The sequence below is a fragment of the Polypterus senegalus genome, unplaced genomic scaffold (assembly GCF_016835505.1).
Source record: "Polypterus senegalus isolate Bchr_013 unplaced genomic scaffold, ASM1683550v1 scaffold_4648, whole genome shotgun sequence".
Taxonomy (NCBI): Eukaryota; Metazoa; Chordata; class Cladistia; order Polypteriformes; family Polypteridae; genus Polypterus; species Polypterus senegalus.
The window spans coordinates 3469-30885 of record NW_024386606.1 but is presented as its reverse complement, the minus strand read 5'-3'; the positions used below and the strand labels follow the sequence as shown (position 1 = coordinate 30885).

At 39.7% G+C, this 27417-nt stretch overlaps 1 protein-coding gene across 1 annotated transcript; it reads left to right on the top strand.

The window, feature by feature from the left end:
• Positions 1–693: 693 nt before the first annotated feature.
• LOC120522763 (E3 ubiquitin/ISG15 ligase TRIM25-like) lies at positions 694–9990 on the top strand (the record flags this gene model as incomplete). Its single annotated transcript, XM_039743494.1, has 2 exons — positions 694–1275; positions 9952–9990. Coding segments are annotated over exons 1-2 (621 nt in total), but the record flags the coding sequence as incomplete, so codon positions are not given.
• Positions 9991–27417: the final 17427 nt, after the last annotated feature.

The following is a 27417-nucleotide window of genomic DNA, read 5'->3' as shown; positions in this document are numbered from 1 at the left end:
CTGTTTGTGTTGATTTGTAGGGTGCACAGTCTCACAAATCCTGAGATAAAACGACTTGAGTAACCAAGAAAATCTAAAAAAATGTGAAGGAGCCGGAAGCAACAAGCGCCTGCTGTGTGTTACCTGTCTGTCTGTCTGTCTGTCTGTCTGTCTGTCTGTCTGTCTGTCTGCCTGTTTCAGTTTTTAAGATGTTTTCATATTTCTACTATCCCTGTGTTTTTTAATGTATCATATTATTCTGTTTGTTAAACTGAGTGGGCTTCAGTTGGGGTCTTTACTGAATAATCTGATAAATTCCAGGCATGGACAAAGAAAAACACAAAAATTTACTATTGATAAGCAGGAGACGAGAACTTATTATGGGATGGATAATTTGTTTAATAAAGATGACTCATATGGAGTCTGATGTGGACTTCAGTGTGTAATAAAAGAATAAGAAATACTGACGTGAATGACACTTTATCAGACCCCTGTGACAGGTCATCTCTTCTGTCACTCGGTGGTCTTCACTCTGAGCTCCTGTCTCACATTAACTGTTCACCCTCAGTGTCTCCTCAGATGTCATCTCAGTGAGTTCTCAACTTTCTCTTTAAATCTCCTCCTCCTCCTCACTGAGCTCAGACAAACTTTCACTTTCGTTTCCTCACAAGTCACTTCCTTGTTTGTCAGACTGGTTCTCTTCTCTGACTGACAATGGCCAAAGCCCAGCTGTGTGGATTACAGGACGAGTTCACCTGCTCGGTGTGTCTGGACACCCTGACTGACCCTGTCACGATCCCCTGTGGACATAATTTCTGTCTGAATTGCCTCATGGACTGCTGGGAAAAAAGCCAAGAGACCAGCTGTCCTCAATGCAGAGAGAACTTCACCACGAGGGCTGCTCTGCGAAGAAATAATCTGCTGAATGAAGTCATCAAGAAATTAAAGAAGATGACACTCAGTCCTCCTCCTCCTCCTCAGAATTATGCTGGCCCTGGAGACGTGGAGTGTGATTTCTGTACTGGTAAGAAGTTCAGAGCAGTGAAGTCCTGTCTCACCTGCCCGGCCTCCTACTGTCAGAATCACCTGCAGCCTCACTATGAAGTAGCGGCCTGGAAGGGACACAAGCTGGTTGATCCTGATAGAAATCTGAAAGAGAAACTCTGTGAGAAACATCAGAAAAGTCTGGAGATATTCTGTAAAACTGATGATTCCTGTATCTGCTTGATGTGTGTGGTGACTGGACATAAAAATCATGAAATGGTCGAGCTGGAGACGGAAAGTGAAGAAAAGCAGGTGAGTGATGCTTAGTGTTTAATGGAAACTGTTTGAATAATTTGAGTTAAGGGAATTTGTACATTTAATGTGACAGAGAAATCTATTCATCTGCAGTAAAACTTGATTATCTGTCACTTGATTACCTGTCAGGACTAAATAACAAAAACCCAACCTTTGCACGCCAGCTGCCTCCCGATTACTACTGCGAGTTCTGCACATTGGAACAAAAGAAATCAAAGTGTCCGTTACGTACCTTCAGCTTTAATAGTGGTTTGTAGCTTTTCTATTTTGTTATAATTAAACTAAACTACTATACATTGTTATGGCCTATCAACATATGTGTGTGCTGTTTGAACTTATTAAGCGCTTACTTAAACAGCAACAGCTCTTCAAGTATTGCTTCAATGACGGAGTAGGAAGGCCAACAGTGAACGATATAAAGCGGGATGCTGAAATAATTGAAAAATGTGTTGAAAATGGAAACCAGTGACGGTAATGTTATTCTGTATTAATGTTAATGGTCTTCTGCATTGTAATTTTCTTTATATATTCTGTTATTTCAGGTTGTGTTAATATATTGTGGCGTTCAGGCAGCTTGTGATGCTCTGTATGGGTGCAGAAAGGGCGTAAAGCTGTAAGTGATGGGACTGGCTGAGGGGCTTCTGTTCTGTGAGGGGCGGACAGGAGAAGTGAGGAGAGAAGGGAAGGTGTGGAGCAGGGAGTCAGGAGACAATAAGCAGGAGTGTTTGTGGGATCAGAAATACACAACAAGAGTGGCAGGAGATCAACTGATCGGTAGGGAAAGCTTTCTTTGATTGTTTAGGAGGTGAGTTCTGTAAGCCAAATAACGGAGTGTAAGACAGGAAACCGCTTGTTAGGGGACGAAGACTCCATGTAAAATATAGAAAACTCCAGGTACCTCAGGCATAACGCTGTGCGTAGAATTCACACTCTAACATGACATAAGCACAAAAAGCCGAAATGTACTTACGCACAGAAAAATCTAGATACAGGAATCTGTGCGCATCTCCAACTTCCACATACAGGCGCTTTCTGTCCCCCCTAACTCTCCTCCCAGAATTACACCTCTTTGAATATTCAAATCAATATAAATAGCCTTAAGCTCAGCCTTTGTGAAAAGACAATGGGAAAAGCACGGGGGAAAATATAAGAATTTCAGCGAATACCAAGCGGACACAAAGGAAAAACTTACTATTTGTTGGTTTAAACAGTGGAATGATCAACAAAAGGAAGTTGATCAAGTGACAGAGTGTCGGAGAAACTCAAAAGCTCATGTCCACAAAGTCGCATTGTGCCCGAAATAAAAAAGAAGTTGTCAGATATCCAAGTCACCGTGAAAAGGCGATTCATAGCCCACCGACTGAGTGTCGTATGAAAGCTTATTAGGTACAGAGAAAAAAATAGACACACAGTGGGGAGAAAAGCAGAAATGTCAACTTTAATCTCAAAATTTCCACTTTAATCACATAGTTTATTTTGTCATTAAAGTAGAACATCATAAACTTCATCTTAAAATCATTTAATTTACTAGTTTCTCAAATCCAATCAGTAACTAAAGTAGCACGTTAAATAAATGCTTTGTTTTGAATTTGATCTTCTTTGTGCTCTATGTGTGTGAATCACTACGTGCTTCTTAAACGGGCTTTCTCTTCCTCTGACAGGACACAGCATACATTACATTTTTGATATTACAGCTCTCTGAATAATTAAAATACTGAGATGAATACGTGATATCTTTTTCATGATGATAGGATTTAAAGCACGTTATTAAACATGGGAACACAGTGGCGTACTGTCTCTTTCAAACATACTAACACCCAATTCCTGTCCTTACTTTTCTTCCTCCAAATACCCAATCGCCACACAATCAGCTCTGTAATGAACGTTAAGCCATCTGTAAGCTTAGTACGAAGATTCTTCAAAACTTTTAAGGAACATTGAAATATCTTCAGTAGTAATGTTTAATTATTCTATCCATCTATCGTTCCAGTATACAGTAATCAATCAGGATCAATCTGTGAACTAGCTAGCGCTGCGTTACCGTGTCCTCACATGTTTAATTATTAACAATACAGATTATTTAAATGAAGTTAGTTTTATCTGTATAATATAATCAACATATTTTGCTGCATTTCATCTTAAAAATTATATCGTCAGCATATGTAATACGCTGCTTTATAAAGTGGCTCAGGTTGTGCTATATTATAACTGAAGTGCAAGATTACAGAGAAGTGATTGTACTTATAAGTACAAACAGTTCTACAAGGAGCACTTGATGGACTGATTGAGTGTGTTTAGAGTTCTTGGGATGAAACTGTTTCTGAAATGCAGGTCCGTACAGGAAAGACTTTGAAGTGTTTTGCAGTGGCTGAGGCAGCGGTGCTTGAAGCTGTATACCGATAATTCTCTTTCCGATCAGCTGTTGCTGCTGTGATTCACACTCCGATACAGTGATATAAATACTCTGAGTGGTGCAGTGAGAGTGATATGGAAAAAGATGATCCACTGTGAAACCCTAACGGGAGCAGCTGAAAGAAGAAAAGAAGGTGCAGTGAGAGTAACAACACTAAAGCAGTTATGGTATTTGGAATACTATGGCTATTCCCTGGACCACTTATGTTGTTACAGGTTAAATACAATCAGATGCATTAAACTAATAAACAATGTGCGTTAGATTCAGTGTATTTATAAAGCCGTGTCAGGAATGTGCATCTAAGAAAGAAAGAAAAACCACACAGGAACAGTAGCACTGCTTTGACGCTGGGTGCTGCCAGTCTCGCAAAAGCGAAGCAGAACATGCGACGACAAGGTATGAGGTACCGTGGAAAAGTGCGTGGCTTTACGCCAAGTGTAGGTTTTATACATCGCGATTTGAACGTGGAAACGTTCTTACGCAAAATTTCTCTGCATACGCACTGTTTATACATGAGGCCCCAGGACCTCTGAGTTGTATTTGCTTATTATGCTGGTCATTACAATACTATATAAATCAAATTATTTTGTTAGTATAGTTTTTTATGACCATTCGCTAAACTAATCTACTGTATGTCATTTTTAAAGTAGCTGCTCTGTTATCCGTCTTTTCTCTTATCCATCACAGCCTCGGTCCTGACCCCTGACTGATAATCAAGGTTTTACTGGACCTTATAAACCTGATGTTTCAAGTTCAGAGCATTGGCTGCTGGAGTCCATCCTGGTGAGACTGGTGCAAGTCATGAAACAGCTCAGGATGAGATCCCAAAGATGGCCCACAAACACCTGAGTTCTCTCCTCACAGCCAGCTGAGTTTCTTTCTGCTCTCATCAGTTCTCTTTGAGTTTCTAAGGCAGTGGGAGGCCAACTATAACCTGCTGTCTAGAAATGTCCACTGGCAGGTGTGCGAGGCGTCATGTGGGCTACACGTAGAAATGTCTGACATTCAGACCCTCCTGAGGTGTTCTTAACAAGATGATGTTACCGTTGGCTGATGTAAGCGTAGTAAGTGAGCACACAATGTCATCCTAAACGTAATTCAATAGAAGGTCTGACACGTCAATAGACACACTCTGTACTGCTGACACTTACACGCTTGAGTGTGCTTAGCTGCTCGTCTGCCTTTGTGGTGTTTGTCCATTTTAAAGAATCAGAGTTTGCATTTGGCTGATCTCAGGGCTGTTTAACAGAAACATTATTGTCACATGTCAATCTGTATTGTACTCCAGAGTTAAGTCTACGATTCTTACAATAAGTTCAGCTCAGAAATGTCAATATACTATTCCTGTGTAGATTTTCTGTTTTTTAATGATATAACTCATCAGGCTCTTCATTAGTGATTAGACATCATGTTATTTAGTGGAGCAATAAGAACATTTTGAATGTCAAACCCCTGAGTGATAATCCCACCACATATTATGATTATGACAAAGACTCTGAGCTTTCATATTTGGTAAAACCCTAACAAGTCCAGCAGGAGTGTAAAGAACTTACTAGAAGTGCAAGTCTGACCATCTAAGCCAAATTTCAAATCCCCCATCACTACTACACAACCTCAATGTACAGTAAGTTCAGATAAAGACACTTAACTTCAGTCCACCATTTGGTGTTTCTTTAAATAAAGGACTAGTGTCACATCGGCTCTGTCAGGTCTCAGGAAGTGACACAAATGTGGCCGAGTCGCTGGAATATTAAAAGAGCTCGGCTCACAGGTGAACACACGTTTAGAAACCAACATCTTAAACAACAATGAAGTATATGAAGTGGCCTGAAATTTTTCAGTTTAATATGAATCAGATCACTAATATCGACATCTAATTTTTGATCTCTTTATGTTTTCTGTTGTTTGGCTATCACTTCATTTTGATTGATTTACATAAATCAGTTCTTCAGATGTCCCTGAAAGTGTCGCTTAGAAAAATTCATCATCAGAAGGCTTTTTACCTAAAAATAAAGGCTATTAGGACTTGAAATAGACAGACAGAGTTTTAAAGCTTATTGCAATAAATCAACACATCGGACTCAACCTAATATGGCTAAATTGAGCTAAGCGATCATCATTACAGCCATTGAGTTTTTATAATAATTTCTTATCATTTTGGCTCATTCAATTAATTCATTCTGCACCTGGTTTTACTGTCCATTGTTCCTCTTGGTGTCTGTTTGGCTTATTCTGAGAGTTTCCTTTTTTCCATCTTTGGGCTTTTTTGATGTAATTTCCTATCTTTTCTAACCTTGCTCTAATGAGCTTGTTTGCTTACCTCCGCTGACTCCCTTTTACTCCCGTCCGACCAAATCTTGAGTTTCAATGGGAACCATTATTATCTCCTTACTATTTCTATAAGACTGGCCTCCTTGTGGAATGTGTTATCTTTCTATTCTGTTCCCATTTTTTCTAACTTTAAAGGCTTCAAATCCATATATGGATTTTTCCTCTCTGGCTTTCCAAACTTTTTACTATAGTGACCTTAAGCTTTAATTAAAAAGAAGTGTAGTATGTGCTTTCATTTGATCATTGCTTGGCATGCTTGATTTGTCTTAATTTCTACACTAAAGTTAATTGCTAATATATTCTTATAATATTTTTGCTAATGCCTGCATTTACTAAGATTTTCTTCATGCATTAGGTCAGCGTGACCCTGCTTACAGTAAAAAGCCTTTTGTTTGCCTTCTGCTGATTCAGCAACTCAGCTGAATCCAGAGGCCTCTTCTGAGCCTTGAATCACAGGTGTCCTCAAACTCTTATCCTATCCAAAATTTGTTTCGCTGTATCAATTTAGCTGTTCTTTTCTTCTTTTTGGAAAATTTGCTGTAAGCCTATAAAATAATGCAATATAACTGATTTTTTTAGTTAACTATTTGCTAGACCTATTGTATTTGCTTTAATATTCTAATTTATGCTTAATCTAATGTATTAGAAGCTTTTAATTACTTTTTATGACTTTATATGCTAATTTGCTATTCTCTTATGCTAATAAAAAATTTTCCTTCTACAAAAGCAGACATGTACTGTAATTGTAGGACAGACTGGCACTGCTTGGTCAGAAGTCTTTTACTTAAGCTGCCACCGCCTGCCCCGCTTTTATTGACTCAGTATCTTCAGCTCAGATGTCAGTTCACTTTACCAGGACTCTCATTGACAATTTTTGTCATCTGATCAGTCTGATCAAACACAGCAAATGACACCCAGTGATGTCTCAGTATGTCACTCTTATCACTTTGTGACCAAGAAGAAAGAGCCAAAACTCAACTTGATTGTCAACACTTAGCAGGAATTAGCAGTAAAAAGGTTGGATTTCTGTTCATCCAAGACACCTACAGCAGCAAGTCCACTTCGTCCTTTATAACCCTTTGTAAGCACTAGAACTCTGATCTCTGCCCTGGATTATCTTCTGTCCTGTAGTAAGACCCTTATTGTGGCCATCACAAAGGCTAAATGATCTCTTCTGCTCCAAAGGGTAACGTAATGCCAGACGGTCAGAGAGCTGAAGACCCCTGTAATGGAGTTGAATGTGGGGGTCTCATTCAGTTCTGACTGGATAAAGGAAAGCAAGGTGCTCAAGTAAGAGAGACCACCTATAAAATCTGTAGAATTACTGAAGGAGGACATCAACCAGCAGTTGTACATTTTGTTTGCCACTAAAAGATAACCAGTAAGTGTGAAACCTCAAAGACTTTAAACTGCAGAACAACTCACAGTCACAGGAGAAAAGGACAAGAGAGAGAAAAGAATCTGTTAGAAGAAAGACAAAGCAAACTGAATATTCTTAAATGTGTGACAGAGGAAGCTCTCCATGGACACAACAATCTGGAAAAAGCGTCACCTCCACCTGAGTGACCATAAAACAAGTCAGGAGTTCACCTGCTCGAGTCTGAGAACTTCTGACTGTGACCTGGTAGTTAAGATAAAGCCAGGGGTGAATTCTGGGAGTTGACATCACCATAACTGTGTGAAGGAGAAGGCTTAGCTGTTGTGAGGGTCTCTTCAGAAATTCAGCAAGAAAACTAAAGTGGACTTGAATCAGTTCAGAGCAGCGTCTCACACACACAGAGGAGCTGTAAGGAGTGTAGACAACCTGTGAGGAAAACCAAACTGCCATCACAGTGCTGACTCTAGAAAAATTTAAAAAGTAACCAAGAAAATGAAGCAGAACTGAAAAACGAGAAAAAATTTAAAAAATTTGGGTTTTGAAAAGTGTGATGTTTACTGGGAAATTTTTTTATAAAAAATGTGAGAAGAAAATCCCGTTATGTGCCTTTCCCATAAGTGCAAAAGGAAAGAACTAACTAAGGTAAACACAGACTTCAGTTTTGGGGTTTTCTGTTGATGTCGTCTGTCTGTTTACACTTGAATGAAGTCCTTTAGTTGGTTTCCTTTTATTATAAACACTTTTTATTTTTTTACTGGACTTTTTCCCCGTTTAGTTTGATGTTCTCATTGTGTTAATGTGGGTTTCCTCCTACAATTGAAAGACATGCAGTTTAGGGGGACTGGGGGGTTTGGAACATCAGCCCCTATTTGTGTGTGTATTCACCCCCATCTTCTAGTTTTTCCCTCTTCTCAGTGAATCTGGGGTAGGGGGCTCAAAAAAATGGCCTTTAAAGCCAACTGAGACACTCCTTGGGTGATTTTTGTATAAAAAAAAGAAAAGAGAAATTGTGTTCTTTTCCCGGGGGTGGGGGTGCCAGGAAAAAAAAAGTAAAGCAGACAGGCCTGTTCCTTTTGCTGCCCAGGTTTTTCAACAGTCCTGAGTCTGCCTGCGATAGTCCATCATCAGGACACCACAGGCTCACCCACCTGCCCATCTTTTGGGGCTGGGCCCCCCCAACAGGGGTGGTTGGTCTTAAAGGGTCCGGGGAAAACCCAAAAAACATAAACATAATAAAACATCTCTATTATAAGAGACAAGACGGGGTCTTTCTGAAGAGATTTTTAAGAAAAGAGAGACAATAGCAAGGTTCCGGGGATGGAGACTTTCCTTTTAAAGCCCACAAAAAGAAAGTAAAGATCCCCATTCCCAGACAAACGGGGAAAATTTTACTCAGTGAAATAAAAGAACAGTGAAAAGAGATTGAAATTATTGTTTGGGTTGAAAAAATTTAGGTCAGAGACCTGGGAGATTGTCTAATTAGTGTTGCCATCAGGGAAAATAGTGTTTCTTCCCAATGAAGAGGCCCCTTTAATTTTGAAAATTAAAAAATTTGTGGTTTGGGGAAAGTGAAAAACCACTTATACGGTCACCCTTGGGTCACAGAATAGCCCCAGATACAAAGAGGCGAGACAAACGTTTTTTAGACACTTCCCCAAAAAAACACAAGTTTTTTCTTGAATCAAACCACTTAGTGGAGGGGCGGGTTTGTCTCTCAAAATTTGAAGAATAAAAATCTTCCTGGGTTTATAGGGGGCCCCCCTCAGGAGCCCGGGGGAAACCCGGGGAAAAGAGGATGTCTGGGGGGGGAACAAAAACAAGACAGTGAGACAAAAAGGGGGGAGCTGCTGGCTAGGCTTTTTTAAAAATTTTTAAGGCCGCAAAACCAAACTCTGCGGGGGATGGAAAATGGGAAATTTTAAAAGGGATGGAGTCACTAGTTTTATTAAAAATAATAATCCAAACCTAAAAAAAAAACACCTGAGGGAAGAAAAACAAAAAAATATAATTTTGAGTTTTAGAATTACTTTTATTTGCCTTTTTTCCTTTAATTCCCGAATTGTTTTGTATTTTCGTATTTTACGACCCAGAAAATGACAAAAGCAGACAACGGCCCCCACATGTCTGACCCCAGGATATCAAAATTTTAGATCCCCAATACTGACATACGTTTTAAAATCCCTTTTTCTTTTTAAACCGTTTTTTTACTTTTTCACCCAGTTTTTTTATTATTTTTTGGGGTTTGGGGAATTTTACATTTTCCCCGTTTGTCAATGTGGGTTTTCAAACGCCAAAAACTAACTCAACACTAGTTTTTCAAAATGTCTTTTGATTTGATGCACTTTCGCCCCAAAATCAATCTTACATCAATTAAATTAAACCTTTCTTTTAATCTTTATTGTCATTTCTGTTTTTGAATCAAATCTGAGTTGTGTCATGAAATGTAAAACAAATGTGTTGTGAAAATATCAGGAGACAGAAAGAAAGAAGAAATCACAAAGTGAAGCGGAATTCTGATCTGATCATTGTGTCCTCTTGTGTGTCCAAACAGAAACAGCTGGGGGCGACACTGAGTGACATCAAGAGGGGACTTGAGGAGAGAGAGAAGACACTGAAGGAGACGAGGAGGTCGATGGAGGAGATGAAGGTGAGTGGAATAGGAAGACAACACTTCAATCAAAGAGGGGAAATAAATGAGAACTTGAAGAGCAGCAGAGCTTCACTGGTGATATGAGTAGGGACACAAGAAGGAGAGTTAGAGAAGATGTGTTGTGGTGTCCTTCATGGTTTTCACTGTTGACAGAATCCCAGGTGTTACCTTCCTATGTTATTCAGTAGAGACTCAGCATGCATTCAACAAATAAATTTCAAAGTCAAAATAAAAATAATTTAAAAAAATGAGAAAGTTAAAACAGAAATCTAAAGAAACAACTACCAAACAGGATTCAAACTGCAACCCAGAAAAAGAGAGAAGAGCCGAGAGCAGAGTCAAAATTCCTGATAATTTAGAAAAATAAATAAAAAATTAATAAGTAAATAGGCAGAATTTCCTTTTCTCCTGCTATGGTTGCTTATTTTAAAATTTTATTAATTAGATCTTGCCATATTTTATAAAGGTTTTGAACAGATCTTATAAGTGAGAATTTGTTTTTTTTAAATGTCAAACATCAGTGACTCAGTGACTTATCACAGATGGGCGGGGGGTCTTTTTAAGTCCACGAGCTCACAATGTGGTCAAGGCAGTTACAGTCAATGTGTCCTCCTCCACTTTAGGACCCTCTGGTAGCCCACCAACCACAACTGTTAGTGAGTTAGGAGTTATGTGACCCTAGGCTGTCTGATAAAACATTCAAAACATTTTGGCCCTAAATGATGTTACTTTATTGTAGTGCTGGTATACGTTAATACCAAAAACTGTTTTTATTTTTTTACTGATATGGATTTTTCTTATACCGCAACACTGGTTTAAATTGCCTAAACAACGCTTTGGAATGTGGCGCAGCGGGAAACTGTTCAAGTGGGGACCTTTTTCACTGCTACACCGCTAAACACAGATTTGTTGCACTAGGGCTCTTTTTCACTGCTACACCACCAAATAGTGGGCGGTAGTATAGGTATGCCGTGCGGTGAAAATGGACAGAGAGCATTCTGAAACTGAACTAAAAGTAAAGTTAAACATGATGAACAGAAGAACTTTTGCCAAACAAAAGGAGCCACGTCCTTCCTGGAGATAACTTTAGGTCAGATGTGTAAATAAAGTTTTATACTACTGGATAATACTGCAACCAAGTTGTACTTGTTTTATTTGTTTTCAATACAGTGTAATGTACCTGCGATGTGTAATAGTGTGACGACATGTTGATTTTATTCTGTAATTTGTTCATTAAAGTAGACCATTGTAAACTAAACTTCATCAGAAAATGAATATTTAATTTACTACATTTTCTCAAACCCTCTAAGTTATATAGCACATTAAATGCTTTGTGTTAAGTGATTCTTAAACGGCTTCTTCTTGCACTAAGAGGAGGCACCGGCAGTGATCGCTGCACAGAATACATTCACTTTCATCATGAAAAATGGTATCAAGTATTTATCTTAGCATTCTAAATTTTCAGAAAGCAGGAATATCATGAAGTGAATGGATTCTGTATGGTGATTGCTGTCTTCTCTTAGTGCGGAGGAAGTCAGTTTAAGAAGCAGATGTAACCACTGGGTGGGACGAACATAAAGCATGTAATGTGCTGCATTAATTTATGACGGTAATTAAGTAATTGATTAAACATTGATTTTAGGAAGAAGTTTAGTTTACTGATTCTCTACTTTAATTATGAAGTAAACTATGAGAAAAAAAGTGGAAATGTTGACTTTAATCTCAACATAAACGGTGAGAATAAAGTGGAAATGTTGACTTTGTTCTCGACATATAGTTTTTTTTTTTTCTTCCCAGTATAGCTTAGCTTGAAGCAAGGTCCATATTAATGCAGTTTCCTAAATGATGGTTCAGTTGGTAAAGATGTCATCACCAAGTTGCACTTGTTTTATTTTATTTTAATTTGGTGAATACTGTGTAATGCACCCGGGCTTGAAGTCTTGAAGTAATAGAGTAACTATCAGTAATAATACTATTTTTTATTTTATTGTTATTATTTATTAGTTTAAATTTTTAAGGTTTAATGATGATAAAGTTGTTTAAAAAGCCCTTTTAAACGTGTCAGTGGACGAGATTTTAACATTAACAGAAAGTTACTTGGTTTAAAAAAAATATTTAGTATTTATTCCTCTTCTAAGACATTTTTCCCAGCCCCAATTTTTTTGAAGAATTTCTGGAAAAAACCACAAGCCCCTAAAATGCCTCTTTGTATGGTTTGAAAATTTTGTTGTTAAATTAGTTTTTTTTTTTGCAAAATTTGTTCAATAAAAGGTTCTATATTTTGCCCTTTTAAAAAAAGGCAATGTGATACCTTCTTCATTGGGGGCCACCCCCTTAAAAAACTATCATTTTGGGGAATGCAAAACTGTATTAAAACTTGTGTGCTCATTAAAATTTTTTTTTTTTGTACAATGTACAAACTCTTGAGAGTGGAATAGGTTATTCTTACCCGTAATTGCAGTGGAAAATGGGGGTTAACATCCACTCATGCATGGAAAAAAAAAAATACCATAAAACCGGGGGAAACCGGGGATAATTTAAAAAAATCCCTTGATATAAATTTTGGTCATACCCCCCACCCAATACTTTGTTTTTTTTTAAAAACATGTGGCCCAGTGGGGTTTTTAAAAGCTTAAACCACGGGTTTGGGATTTTTCCCAATTTTAAATGAGATAAATTTGATCGATGAAGGGAATTTGGAAGTCAAATGGTTGAAAAACCCCTTTATAATTTGCGGGAGTGTTGCCTATCATTCCCCAACTTCCCCCTTTTTCAGATATTCAAAAGGTCCTTTTCCCCCCCTTATCCTGGGACCCTTAAAGGGAGTTTCCCTTTTAAAATTTTGTTATATTTGGCAGATATGTTCTGACCCCTCAGGCCCATCAGGATTTCTTCTAAAAAGGAAATGGGTTGGAATTTTGGGAAAATTGGGTAGGTTTTTAAGTAGTTTTTTTGTTGTCTGAAACCCCGGGAAATTTTTGCAAAAAATAGGGAGCTAACTTAGTTAAAAATAAATTTTTTATAAAATTCCACGGGTTTTCCATCATGGCCTGTTGTTTTCCCATTTTGGGAATTGTTTTTAAAAGCATCCAGAAAGTTCTGAGATTGTCAGAGGTTTGCCCAGTTCCTCTTCACTAAGAGGTGTCCAGTTGTTGTGTTTGCATTACATCAAAGAACCCCCATTTTGTTTTTCCCCCTTTTTTAATCTGGGGAAATATAAACACTTATATTTTCTTGCTAAATTTTAAAACTTATTTTTAGGCTTCAATTTTATTAGTTGTGCGGGGAAAAATTTCTGTTATGTTTTGCAAACTTCCGGGCCGGGATTGCGAGCTAAGATCTTATTAGCCTTCTGTCCATGTTCCCCGGAAGGGATGTTGGGGTTTTAAAAAGGGGGGTTATACATGTTTTTTTTGTTTATAAAGAGGAGGTTCGGGTTGGGAAAATCCTGTCTTTTCCTGAAAAAATCATCATTTGGGAGAGATGGGATTTTTTTGAGATGGAAATTGGTCTTCTTTTATTTCTTTCCCTAGTATTTCTCAGTTTTATTAGAATCCACCCCTTTAAAGGATCTCCACTTTTTGGCTGGTTGCAGAATTTACAAAACAACACCCCCAAATGTTTTTTTGGGTTTTAATTTTTTCACAAAGGGAAGAAAGGGTTGTCCATTGGTGGCATCTGGGGGGAATCTAAGCCCACTGCCCCCTCCATTCACTTCCCATGGGAATTTTCCCCTTTCACAGTATCCCCCAAGGGGGTTTTTCTATTTTTTCCAGATCTTCCACCAAAATCCTCCTTTTTTCAGTTTGGTTAACTGACAAAAAACCTAAAAATTGGTTTCCATTGTAATACTAGTGTGCCTAAACTGAAATGGGGCCGGCAAAACTGTCTAAACCTTATTTGATGAAACAATCCACCCAGGATTTATTTTAAAAAAATTTCCCTCATCCAGCAAAACCCGGGTTTTAAATTTCTTTTTCCCCAAAGACAGAAAAAAATTTACCCAACCCTAACTTATTTAACACCCCCAATTAAACAGACCGACACCATTAAAGGGTGTACTAAAGATTCTGTTTGGAAACTTTGTTTGTTTTGGATTGGCTTGTTTGGCTCAAAAATTTCCTTGTACAGTATAGGGAAAAACAACCTTTATGAAGAATGAAATTTTTTAATTATAAAAAAGATTCGGGAAGGGGGTTTTTCAACTTATCTTTTATCTTTTCTATCTATCTATCTATCTATCTATCTTTTCATCTATCTATCTATCTATCTATCTATCTAATTTCCCCCCAATTAAAAGAATGGGCTGAACTTCTAATCACTTTGTCACTACTTTTTTTTCTCAGTTTTTACCAAAGTCTTTAAATTGTTCTGCAGTATTTAGTGGTCTGATCCATCCTATTATAATTGTTCATTTGGGAACTGGGCCCCAATGTTAAATGACACCTGGACCCCCCCCTTTCCCTATTTCCCAGCCGGGGAGCCCAACCCCCCAAACCAGGGGGGTTTTTCCACATGTGCCCCAAAAAGGAAAAAACACCATATGGGGACTCTCTGTTTTTTGGGTAAATTTTCATCTAAATTCTCAATAATAAATCTATTCATTTCTTCCCCCATTCTAGTGGCTGGATGGAGGTGCCCTTTTTAGGTCTTCTAAAACTTCCCTTTTCTTCGTAAAAGTTATGTGAGTCACGGGCCCAGATGTGAAAAGGTTCTGAAAACACCCAGAACACCTCCAGCTTTGGGGTTGGTTATCCTGGACAGTGGGCACCGTTTATCCCCAACTTTTTATGTCTCACATAGTAACACACAGCGGGGGTAAAAAAATCTAAAGTATGAGCCAAAGTTACAATAGCAAATTCATTAGTAATAATGAAAAGGGTTCCCTAAATAAGTAAAAATACATAAAAATGGAAAAAAAAAGAAAAAACTCTGAATTTTACAAAAAAAAGAGAGGGAAAAAAAGGGTTTAAATATAAAAGAGTTATAAAATTTAAAAAGGAAATCTGAACCCCTTTTGATAACACCCTAGACCCATTTTTTAAATTCTCCCCCTAAAGGGGTCTGAAATGGTGACATCTCACCCCCCAACCCCTAGAATACAATTGAATAATGGGGTCTCTGAAAAAATTAGTTTTTTTTTAACACAATTACTATCTAACACAAAAAATTAACTCCTCTTTAAAAAATTCTTCTTCTTCTTCTTCTTCTTCTTCTTCTTCTTTTTTTCTCTTTTCTTCTTCCCTTCTTTTCCTTTGTTTTTTTTTTGTCCTCCCCTCCACTCCTAACCCTGGGCGGGAGCAGGAAATGCCTTTTTTGGAAGACTTTTATACAAACTGAAAAGGTCAAAGGGGTGCCCCTCAAAGAAATTAGAAGTGCCCCCAGCACCCTCCTAGGGCCGGCTGACCCTTTCCCAAAAGGGGAAGCCTTTCATTGACCGTGTATTTAACAGTCCTGCAGTTTTTAAAAGCAGCATCAGCAGAGTGATGATGTTACTGGGGCATAATGGGGGGAAATATTTGTCTGGGTGGGGGGCTAAAACCCCTGACCTTCCATCTGCAAATAAAGTACCACCAGTCACCCCAGAAAACCAAACTGTCCTTCACAACATAAAAAAATAGCAACAAAGGGCTTCCTTTTTGGGCCCTATTCTTATCAGGTCCTCACCCATATTTTTATTCAATTTATTTCAGATGTCTGTGGAAAGAGGTGGAAGAAAATGAAAAAAAGTTTTACTGCCTAAACATTCATTAGGAAGCCCACGGGAAACTGACTAAGGATCAGAAACAAAAAAAGAGGAAACGGAGAAAGGCTAAAGGGAAGGGAAACAACTGGAGAAGGGAGATTGAGGAGCTGAAGAGGAGAGAAGTTGAGCTAAAGGGGAGCTTTGGGGAGATCAAATTTATCCCCAATTTTTTTTGGGGAAGGAAAGAGCGACACTTCACAGGGGTCTGATCAGACTGGGGTGTGGGGACCTGGAGAACATTTGAGAAAAAATTAAAAAGATCAAAAGGGGGTTTTGTACAACATGACAAGAACAGGCCTTTCCCACCCTTAACACAGACTAAATTTTTTTTAACATTTTTAAAAATTTTCCCTTTTTAAAAATATCTCAAAGTTTTTTTTAATTTTCTGCATTGGAAAGACAGATGAATCTACACCCGTCTGGGGAAAAATTTTTTTTTTATAAATTTAAAAGGCATCTAAAAAAGGGGATGGTACCACTTTTCTGCCAGGCTACCCCCTGTTGTCTCCATTTTTAAAAACTGATGATATTCAAATCCTTCATCATTCTTTTCACAGCTCAGACCCCACAGTCCAGTTTTATCCCTCATCTCTCATCTTTCCCTTGTGTTTTTTCTCTGACCCACAAATAGTGTGATTTTAACGGGTGTTTAGCAAAAGTTAGTGAGATTCACTTTTTGGGATTTCCACCCACATGGGGTTGCTAAATAACCACAGCCTGCTGTAGTTTTTCTCTTTTGTATGGTTGATGAGGGATGAGGAAAACCCAAAAAAGGCCCCCGGGAATTTCCCTCACAAGTCACACTTCTGAGTTTCCCCAGCCCTTAATTGTATAACCCTTATTAAAGAGCTTTCTCCCAAATGTTTGTTTTTAATTTAATTTAATTTAAATAAGTTTGTCTCAGAACCAAAAAAACCCAACTTTTGTTTTGGACCCAAGTCAATTTTGGACCCACCATTAAATCCCTTTTTTCCTTAATCCTTCATGAGCCCCAAGGTTAAGGTTGATAATCTTTTGATGCCCCAAATTACACCCCCAAATATTCTTTTTATAAAAAAACCAACAAGTCAATGACATTTCGTTCTCTCCATCTAAACCCACAGTGACTGCCCACCCCACCGATCCTTAATTCAGAAGAGACCCATCTTATCAGCATTAGTTACTTTTTATTGTCTCCCTTTCTGAAATCTCGTCCCCTCTTCTCTCCTGATTCAGAATTTCTCATCTCCCCTGTGTCCTTCCGGGCTGATGGAGATTTGTTTGAGCTTCACTGTCACTGCTGATTTCTTTCTTGGGACCTGAAAAAAGGAGCTGTCAGGCCCTGGCAAAGAGTCTAAGAAGATCAGAAAAGGGGGAAATCATAAAACAAGGACTTATAAAATTACAGCGCCTGGTGACTTTGGGTGTTTGTATTTGAAGTCCATAGGAGGGACCAGAGGACAAAAAAGGGGGAACTGAAGAATTGCTTTTTTAACATTTATCTGCCATCCTTGCTTTTTTATTTTTTTCAATTAAAGCCTTTCACAGTCATTAGCGGGGTGATGACAAACCCCTCTAAATAATAAAGCTGTTTTTTAATCAGATTTTTTTAAAATTTTAAAATTTGAAAGGGATACTCCTTTTTTTTTTCCCAAAGTTTTTTTCCTAAAAAGCCCTTTTTTTCATTTAAATTTTTTTTTATTTCCTTTCGGCCAAAACCCTTTTAAGATTAATGAACAGAAATGTTTTTTTAAAAGGCTTTTTCCCTAAGGAAAAACAATTGTTTATTTGAGAACAGAAGGCGAATGGACCCCAAATTGAGCTCAGCAAAAAGTTTTTTAATAACATCAAAATCTCAATCTGCTCCTGCTGTCTTTGTTGTCCATTCTTTCCCTGGGATACCCCTTTAAAAAGGCCACATTCATCCATTTTCCTGTCCCGGGGCCCCCCGTGTTTTATATTCCTGTTTTTTTTTCCCTTGAAGTGGTGCCTCCCACTGACTTTTTAAAAAAGGATTTTACACCCCAAAAAGTTTTTTATTTTATTTATTTGGGTGGTGAAGATAAGAAAATTTGGGAGGACTGCGTCGGGGAAACTCTAAGTACTTGAGGCCCAAATTAAACTTTTTCAGTGAGTGCACCCTCAGAGTAAAACACACTTTATAAAAGAATTCCAAACGTTTCACTTTTAAAGAAAGGATTTTTTTAAAACACAAACAAAGGTCAAGACCCAAAGGGCACAGGGTCCATCACACCCGTCCACCACATTAAAACATATACTGTATGTGTGTATTGTAAAAAATAAGCAGAGAGGGGCACAAAGAGTTGGGTTTTCCACCCTGAAAAAACCCATTTAATGATGAAGATGAAAAAAAAAAGCAAAAAGGACGGGCACAATGAGGGAACGTTTTCTGTAATAAAAGGGCCGTCAAGTTAAAGTCATTTTGTGAGTGGAGCTTTCTTCTCCTCAGTCACAGATCTGTAATGAAAAACCCATTTCTGGTGACATTTTATAGTGGTGTCATGAAGGGGGGAGCTTAATTGGGGGGGTTTTAAAAGGGGGAAAAAAATCGTTTTGGGGCCCGTGAACCACGGGAAGTGATGACATTGTGGGAGCAGAAATCTCGACTCGGGGTGGGATTTCTTAACTAGATGGTCCTCTGAAGATGGGGAAGGACGGGTCCCCGTTTGGTTAAATGTAAAAAAATACAGAATTTTTTTTACATTGTTTTAAGGAAAAAAACCAAAACCATTGGTTAAAAAGGACCCCCTTTTGGATTTCTAATCAAATTTGGGGTGGGGGAAAGAGCAGAGCAAACAGAAAAAAGCCAATTGTAAAGTTTTTGAGGGTTCCCAGCAAATGCCTAAAAATTGTGAAGTGGAAGAAGTTTGGAACCAGCAGGACATTTTCTAGAGAGGGCCAATCAAATGAAATGAGTGGGAAAGGGGGCCTTTGGTCGGAATGTGCCCAAATTTGGGCAATGGTCACTAAAAAAGAATTTTCCAGAAGTCATTTCCTTGAGATAAGAGAAACTGTGGGAAAAAGATGGCTATCTAAACAGCACCAGAAATAAAAGGGCGTTTATGGTGGGAGTGGCCGGGAAGAAGATACTCTCAAAAAAGAAAATGACACCCAAAGGGGCATAAAGGGGGAAAGATTCAAATATATGGTCAGACAACATTGAACTTTTTTTAGACAGAAAAAGCGGATGCGGAGCTAAAGGCCCCACTCACCACCCCCCCAATGCCATCTCTCAGTAAAAGGGGGTGGTGAAAACATCGGGCCCAGGGGAAGAGTCCCGGGTCAAAATTGGGGGGAGGAAAAGGGCAGTCAAATACAGAGGGGGGCCTGAATTAAGTGTCGGAAAAACCTTGGAAAGCAGAATTTAAATTTTTATTTGTAATAAATGGAGACCTTTCTAAAGGGAACCTTTTTCCATTTTTCCCCATTATGGGTTCCCTGACATTGACTGATGAGCACAGAAGGCACATTAATCCATTTTTAAAAATTTAAAACCACAAACACAGTAAAGTGTGAAAAAAGTGATGGGGGCTCAATACCCCGACTCCCTGTATATTTATTATTAAAATATTCAAATCTACATTTGGCCCCAATTTGCCAAAACCCTTTTTATATTTTATAAATTTTTATTTTAACTCCTCTGCATTTGTAATTGTGTTTAAAAACTAAACCAAAAATCCCCCAATCCATCTTTTACAGTTTTCCCCTTCTTCTTCCTTTTTTTTTTTTTTCCCGCACATGAAGCTCCAGTTTTGCCCCCCCAGCCTCCTGAACCCAGAGCAGAGGGACTTTTAAAAAAGTGGTTTTTTGTTTTACTGAATGGAAACGTCACAATAAAAATCATTTTAAGTTTTAATAGAGCAGGACAGGCTTAGGATATGAAAGTCCAAGGGGTTTTGGGTTTTTACTGAGGGGCTGGGGGAGTGATGGGGTCCTGTACGGGTGAATTTTGGGGATAAAAGATTTTGGGCAGTGAATCACCCCAAACCTTCTTTGAACCTGGGTCTTGTTTTTGTCCCGAAATGTTTAAAAAGGAAAAATAAAAAAAAAATAAAATCCACGTTTTTTTGGGGGCACTTTTTTTTTTCACATGACTGTATATACAGAAAGTATTAGTTTAAAAAAGGGAAAAAAAAATTTTTATGTGAAATAAGTTAAAGCTGGGAAAAAACCTGGGGCGTCCCCCATTCTTTAGTCCCTCAAGGGAGACACTTTGTTTGGGGTTCCTCCCCAAAATTTTTTTAAAAATAAAAAAAAATGAAAATCAGTGAAAAAAGTTTGGGGGGCCTTTGAAATTCAAAGACCCACTGGGCCATCCTTTACATCTCAAAACTGGGCTGATTCCTCGGGTCACCGGGGTCTTCAGTCACCCCGGGGCAAGTCCCCACTCCCGCTGTAAAGGTCCTTTTGTGCCCACACTGGGAAAGGGGGCAAGAGAAAGGGGAGGGTGAAGAAAGGGTCACAGCCAAGGGGTGGGCCAAGGCAAACCCAAAAAAGACCATCTCCCAAGGAGCTTATGTTCCCCGTGAGCCCGCTGTTAATATTTCTCAATATGTTTTGGGGGTCCCCCAGGACGGCCCCCCCCCCCTGATGAGACCACCAGAGTGGGTGGGCAGACGAACAGAAGGAGAGTTTAAATGGGGGGAAAATGCAGGGGGGGTGGTGGGGAAGACTTTGGGAGTTCAAAACCCGGGGGTTTTGGATTCCAAAAAACTCGCACCACTGTGTGACCTTGGGGGAAGTCCCCCTTCACCTGCCTGGGCTCTGATTGGGAAAAGAAAAAGGGAAAAAATGGAACTTTGGGGTGATAGGGGCCCGGGGGTAAGAATAAAGCCAATTTAAAATTAAAAAAGATGATGGAAACAAAAAAAAAGAAGGGAAAGAGACAATGACAGATGGAAAAGGCAATTTTATAATAGATAGATTAAAAAAAAGTAAATACTGATTTTCAGGTTTTATTCAAATAACTTATGTGGTTGTGGGAAATGAACAAAGGGGTTTATTTTAAATTAAAAAAGGGGGGACTGTGACAAAAAAATGTCATTTAAAAAAAAGCGGTCAGTGTGGACAGTCCATCGAATCTGACCCCAAAGGGACCTTATGTTGTTTATCATAACCCCGACGACTGAGAACTTTTAAATGACTGACTTGCCTGCCTTTTTACTTTTTTTTCTGTTGGCGTCTTTTTAAAAATTTAATTTTTTCCCCCCCGATTCCTTTCCAAACAGATGGGGCCCCTTTACTTTAAATGTCCCGTCATCCTCCTGATTGGTTCTTTTTAATTTTCTGTGCCAAATTGCCCCCAATCCCAACACCTCCCAGATTTCCTCACTTTTTTTTCTTCCTTTCAGACTTCTTTCCCCCCCTCTGGGCATCAACACGGCCCCAGAACCCTCCGCCCGTCTGGTGGGGAATGGGGTGGGAGAGGGGCAAAAGCTTTTGGGATCCTTACGCCCCTAGATTTGACTCCTGTTTTAAGTTCTGTGCAGAGAAGCTGTGACTGGCACTCCTGTTACTGGGGGGTGGTTTCCCGTGGAGGTTATGTGAGGTTGGGGTTTCATATAAAAAAGGGCTGAGAAGGGGAAAAGGGGGGTCTGGAATGTGCCTTGGGCAACGACGTCCCGGTGTTTGCATTGTTTTTATTCCGTACTCTGTTAGTCACAATAACAAGGAGATTCAATAAAACGCCCCCTCAACCCCAGAAAAAGGGGGGTATTAAATGGCCCTTTCCCGGTTTCTGGCGGTTTTTTAGGGGGCTCCACACAATGACCCCTCCTCGGTTCAACACCTCCTTCACTGAGCCCTTCCCGGGTTTTGGCTTAATCCCCCCCAGTGTAACAATCAGGGCCCTCTGACACCATGTACCCCGCCAGTACCCTCCACTGGTTACTTGAGGGCCCGGGCAAGCTCCAGGGGTCTTTGTGTTTGCAGTTTTAAAAATTTAATTTTTTTACTATAGGTGGGGGGCACCCTGTGGTTAATTTTTGGATGAGAAGGGGGGGGCGAAAAGGGTCCTCCCTTTTTTTGGGGCTGAGTAGCCAATCAGGTGTGTGTGTCATAGTGGGGGGACACCTCAGATCCACAAACATCAAACTGGGCAAGCAGGGTTCACTGTTTATTCACAGCCACATGTCCATCAAAGGGACACCCCAACTGCTGTGTGATCTGAGGTTAAAATGGGAAAGTCACCTTCAATCAGTCTGTATATGGGGCCTTTTAGTTGTGCTTTCTCCAACAGGACCACATGCCTGTCTCAGTATCAAGGCCCATTCCCGTGACTATTTAGAAAACACTTTGGGGGCAGGGGAAATGACTGGGAGTGGGCCCCCTTTAACAGACATTTCTGCCCCCCTAAAAATTACTCCGGGGGTCTGTCACCTCTGGGAAAGAATTCACTGTGAATGTCTAAAGATGAGGACTCAACGCTCAGTCACATGTTGGCCATACTGATGAGTTTTGGGGTTTTACTGGGGTCCCCTTGTCACAATTAAATTAAAATGCACCTCCTCCCCTTTTTGTTCCCACTGTCACCCAACCTCAAGGAAAACACACATTCCCAGGATTCATTTTTCAATTTCCCCCCCGGACCCCTAAAAGGGCCGGGGGGGTTTTTCCCGACATCAGTGTGTGGAAAAGAAACCAATAAAGGCCTAGGGTGGGGCCCCCACTTTGTATTACAGGTCTCACCAGCAGAAGGCGACTGTGACTTTAAACCCGTCATCTTCATGGAGCCTGAGGGGTTAAAAAGGGAAAAGGGGGGAAAAAAATAAAAAAATGAGGGGGGGGATGATAGAGAAGAGAGAGGGGGGATAAAGGGGGGAGATGGTGACCTGAGACAGAGTGGCGGCAAAAGGGGCACTTGAGTGTTTGTCAGATTTGTTCCCCCCCTTCCCCATTTTCTCCGCTTTGACTTTGTCCCGCTTGATCATCCCCATCACAGATTGTATTCCCCGTTGATCAAACCCCATCTCGATTTTGACTGGCCTGATTCTTTAAAACACGGGCCCTCAGAGAGGGCCGGTGAAATACTTTCCCTTTCCCGCCCAACCTGCTCCCTTTCCCCTCTCCCCACCCCAGCCCTTGCTTTAAATCCCCCTATGTTTACCTCATAAAGCCACCCGGGTCTGGGCATCAGGTCCTCGTCACAGCTGGGAACCGGTTCCCCAGGCTGACGGGCCCTGTTGTCCCGTCGCCGGTTGATTGTGTTGGTTTTGGGGGGGGTCTCCTGCTGACCTTGGGGGGTTTTTGAGCTTAGGATTAATGAAATGGAAATGTCAGTCAAGGGTGGGGGGTGGGGACATTCAGGGCAAAAAGTCATTTAAAAGTCGATGAGCCCCGGAAAATCGCCAGTCACTGATAATCGACTCCCCGCCCGCTTTCCCGTGGCCCCCACCCGGCTGTCAACTCAGGCCTTTTGGGCATGTGACTTGCACCTTAGTGACATTCCGGGGCTTTCAGGGCTGTGACATCAGCTGGGTTCTTTTTGGAGCCAAACCGGGCCCCCCTTGTATTTTCTGCATTAAAAACACCCGAGAAGTTAGGATTTAAGAGTTTTTTGGGGATCAAAAAAAATTCAGAATATTAATGACCTTTAAGGAAGTTTTGGGTTTTAAAAATAATTAATGTTAAAAAAAATACTTATTTTAGATTAATCTTTTTGTTAAATATGATTAGGTGTTACATTCCCGGAAAATAAATGGGCTGTTAATCCTTTCAGTTTTGAAAAAATTTTTAACTTATTAACTAAAAGATCAAAAAAACACAAAAAAAAATTTTCGACTGTTATTTGTCAAATTTTTCATTTGTAACTTTTGGGTTTTTAAAATTCCCCCTGATCATATGTCATATTTTGAATGTTCTGATGATATTAGGGGCTTCTTGTTTATGGGTTAATCCTCTTTAATAAAAGGAAAAGTGTCTGTTCTGTTTTTGTGTCTGTCCAGTCACTTTTTTCTCTGTCTTTCCAACAGGTGGGGCCCCCACAAAATTAGCACGGGAAAAGACTCCCATGCTAATCAATATCATCAATAACAGAGCCCCAGCACCAGGCGCACCCTATATGGCCAGAAATTTAATGAAAAGAAATTTTTTAAAAAAGGGGGAGTTGGGTTAGGGGGACCATACCAGCCTGTAAACCTTCCCCGCTGGCCCCCAACTGTTTTTTCCAGACCTTGCGGCAGTTTTTTTTTCAGCCCCCTGCCAATAAATGGCATATAAAGAGACATAAACTTCATTTGTTCCCCCCAACAGATGGCACATCACAAACATTTTATTAATGCACTGCACTACTACAAACATTTGTGATGCACCATCTGTTGGAAAATAACCCAAATTTATTTTTTTACTACATGCATTTCAAAAAAATTTCACAAAAGGTTTTCCCAAAAATTTAACACTTTTAGGTTCAGTTGATTACTTAGAATTCCCAAACCCCTCTTGGGGCATACCCAAACTTTGTTTTTGGGAACATAGAGCATAAAAATTTATAAAAAAAATATAATTTTAAAAAAAATGGAGGGAAAGCAAAAAAATAGTGGGTCCATAAGAATTTTTTTTTTCCATTCACAGCATTGAATCTCATTATTGAGGGCAGATGAAATTTTTTCCCCCGTCTTAGTGTTTGTGTCCCATTGTGTTTGTCCCCTTGGGGGTCCATGAACGATAATCCGCTGTGGCGGGGGAGTTGGGCCCTTTAATTTTACCCCCCCTAATAATTAAATCCCGCTTAAAATTTTTGGGACACTTAAACATTTAAATTTTTTTAAAACCCCCTTTTTTCCAAAAATGTTTATTCTGAAGAACGGGTGTTCAATTTCCTGGAAGGCAAAACCGCTGTAAATTTTGGGGTAAATTTAATTTAAAGGCAAAGGGCTCTTCCAGCACCCCCCCGGGGGGCCAAATGGTAAGCCCCGCCCCACCGAACCAATGGGGAAAAATTTGGAGTTCCAAAAAAATCCCCGAATTCTGAGGTCCCAATAGGTGGGGGACCGTCAAATTGGGAAACAGTTTAAAACAAAAAGGCCATAAAATTAAAATTATAGAGGGGGGTCCTTAAAATTAATAAACGTCAAGGGCCCCGAGGTTTTAATTAAATAAAAGATTTATTTTAAGGTTTTTTAATTTTTAAATTAATTTCCCATCTAGAGCCCGTTAAAAAATAATACTTATTTAATTTGGGTTTGTTTTAAACAAGTAAAAATTCCCTTTTTTGGGTTTAATAAAAATTCAAATTAAATTTAAATTTTGATTTTAAAAGGGTTTAAATCAAATAAAAAAAATTTTTTGGGAAAATTTTAAAATTATTAAAATTTCCAAAACTTTTAAACTCTTTTTCCTTTTTCCCCGGGGAATGGGAATCAAATTTAAAAAAATTTCGGTTTTCGGTTTATCCGATTATTCCGCGTTTTTTTTCCTTAAACCAGGTTTGCGCCCAAAACCCTACTTCTCCGCCATTCCTTTTTTAATGGCCGGGCACTTTGAGATGTCCCCCCCCGGTGGCCTCACTGAAGAACCCTTTACGTTTAACTCCCAAACTCCCGGGGGGTGGGGGGGAACATAACCGGTTTTGGGGGGGGGCCGCCGGCCCCTTGGTTTTAAATTGGGCCCGGGATTTGAGATGGGTGACTTTTACCTTTATTTGGCCCGACCCCAAAACCAGGCCCACGGGGGGAAAGCGCCCCGCCCAAATTTATTAAATTTTAAGGGACACATTTTTTTTAATTTTTAGCCCGCACCCTTTTTAACAACCAATTTTGGCCGGGGAGTTTTAACGCAGGGACGACCCTTAGGTTTGGCCAAGGCCAAGTTCACAAAAAAGGGAAAGCCCTTTTTGGAGTGGTTTTTATAAGGCCCGAAATTTAAAGGGACTGAATTTGATTGTTTTATTTCCTTTTTTCCCCTTTTTTATTTATTTTTGGGAATGCACTTGGGGAACAAATAGAATTCCCCAAAATTTATTTAACACCGCGGTTTTTAACGGCCTCCACCCCCTAAAATTTAAAGGATTTAAATTCAAAAGGCTTCCGCCGTTACAGGGGGGTGCCGGGTGATACAAAAAAAAGAAAAAATTCGCCGGGCCTACTTTTATTATTTTTGCCCCCTTTGCCTCCCTTGCTTCAGGTTTGGCAGTCGATATGGGCAAATAAACCCACTTTAAAATATTTTTTTATTAGGCCCCGGTTTTTAACCCCGCACCCCCGGGCCCTTTTATGTGGGGGTTTCAGGCAGGCCTTTACCGCTTCCCCCTTTGGGGGTACCATCAAAAAAAATAAAAGGGGAAAAATTAAAAAAACCCAAAAATTAAACCCGGGGTCCCGGGCCTTCCCCCGTGTCATTTCATTAAAAAGGAAAGGCGCCCTTTATCCCCTTGGGGGCCGGGGTCCCCTTTTTGTTTTGGGGCCTTTTTTGGGAATTTTGGGGCTTTTTATTCAAAAAAAAAACCCCCCGTTTTCCCCCTGGTTTTTAGGAAATTTTTTAAGCGGGGGTTGGGGAATGACTGGGCAAAGACTAAAAAAACAATTTGGCCCCCGGGCGGGGTTATGGGTTTTAAGTTTCGGAAAAAAAGGTGACTTTGCCCCTTTTCATTTTGGGGGAAACCCGGGGGACCCAAAACCCAAAAAGGGTTCCCAAACAAAAAAAAAAAAACGGCCTTTTTGGCCCCCACCTTTTTTGGGGGAAAGGTTGGGGGGGACCCCCCCCCCCCCAAAAAAAAAAAAAAAGGGGGGCCCGGCCCCCGCCCCAATGGGGGTCGGGATGTACAAATAATTTGAGGAGACCAAACCCCAGATCTAGGGATTCCCGTTGGTCCCCCCCCCGGTCAGGTTTCCATGGTTACAAAAGCGCCCTTGGGGGAGTCCGGGGTGGCAGGTAAACCGGGCCCCTGGCTTTTGGGAAATCCCCCTTGCCTGCTTTCATTCAGTTTTTGGCCCCTCTTGGGGGCCCCAAACTCAATATTATTTAAATAAAAGGAAAAGTAGAAAAGGCCAATTTGGGGGAGCCGACATTATAGGGGTTTCTTTCATAAAAAGTGAAAGGGGGCCCAAATTTCCCGGCCCCCTGTTTTTGGGGGGTTGGCTCATTGCCCCTCCCCTGTTTTGAGGTTTGGGAGTGATACAGATGAAGGCTCCCAACTAGGGGGGGAAAAATGAAACAGGCGGGCAGCGAAAATAAATATGTGTCTGCAACCAGCCGAAAAAAAAAAAAGAAAAGAAAAAGGAAAAAAAAAAGGAAAAGGAAAAAAGAAAAAAAGAAAAAAAAAAAAAGAAATTTCTTTTCCGGTGTTGTAATGCTTTTAAAATCAAAAACGGTTCATACTTTTAAAAAGGACTGCGCTGGTGCTTCCAGCTTTGGTCATTAACAGAGGCAAAAGGACATTAAATATGTGTATAGAAAATGACACCAAAAAAGAAAAAAAAAGAGAAGAAAAAAAAAGGAAAAAAAAAGAAAATTTTCTTATTTTAAAATGTTTCCCTTTTCTCATAATTTTAAACATCTTCTTGCTGTAAGCGGGTATTTTGCTAAAGTATATACTAGGAATATGGCCCCAAGAAAATGTAATTTTAATTTATAAAAAAGGAAAAAAATTTTAAAAATAAAAAATATTTTTTTAAATTTTTTGTATT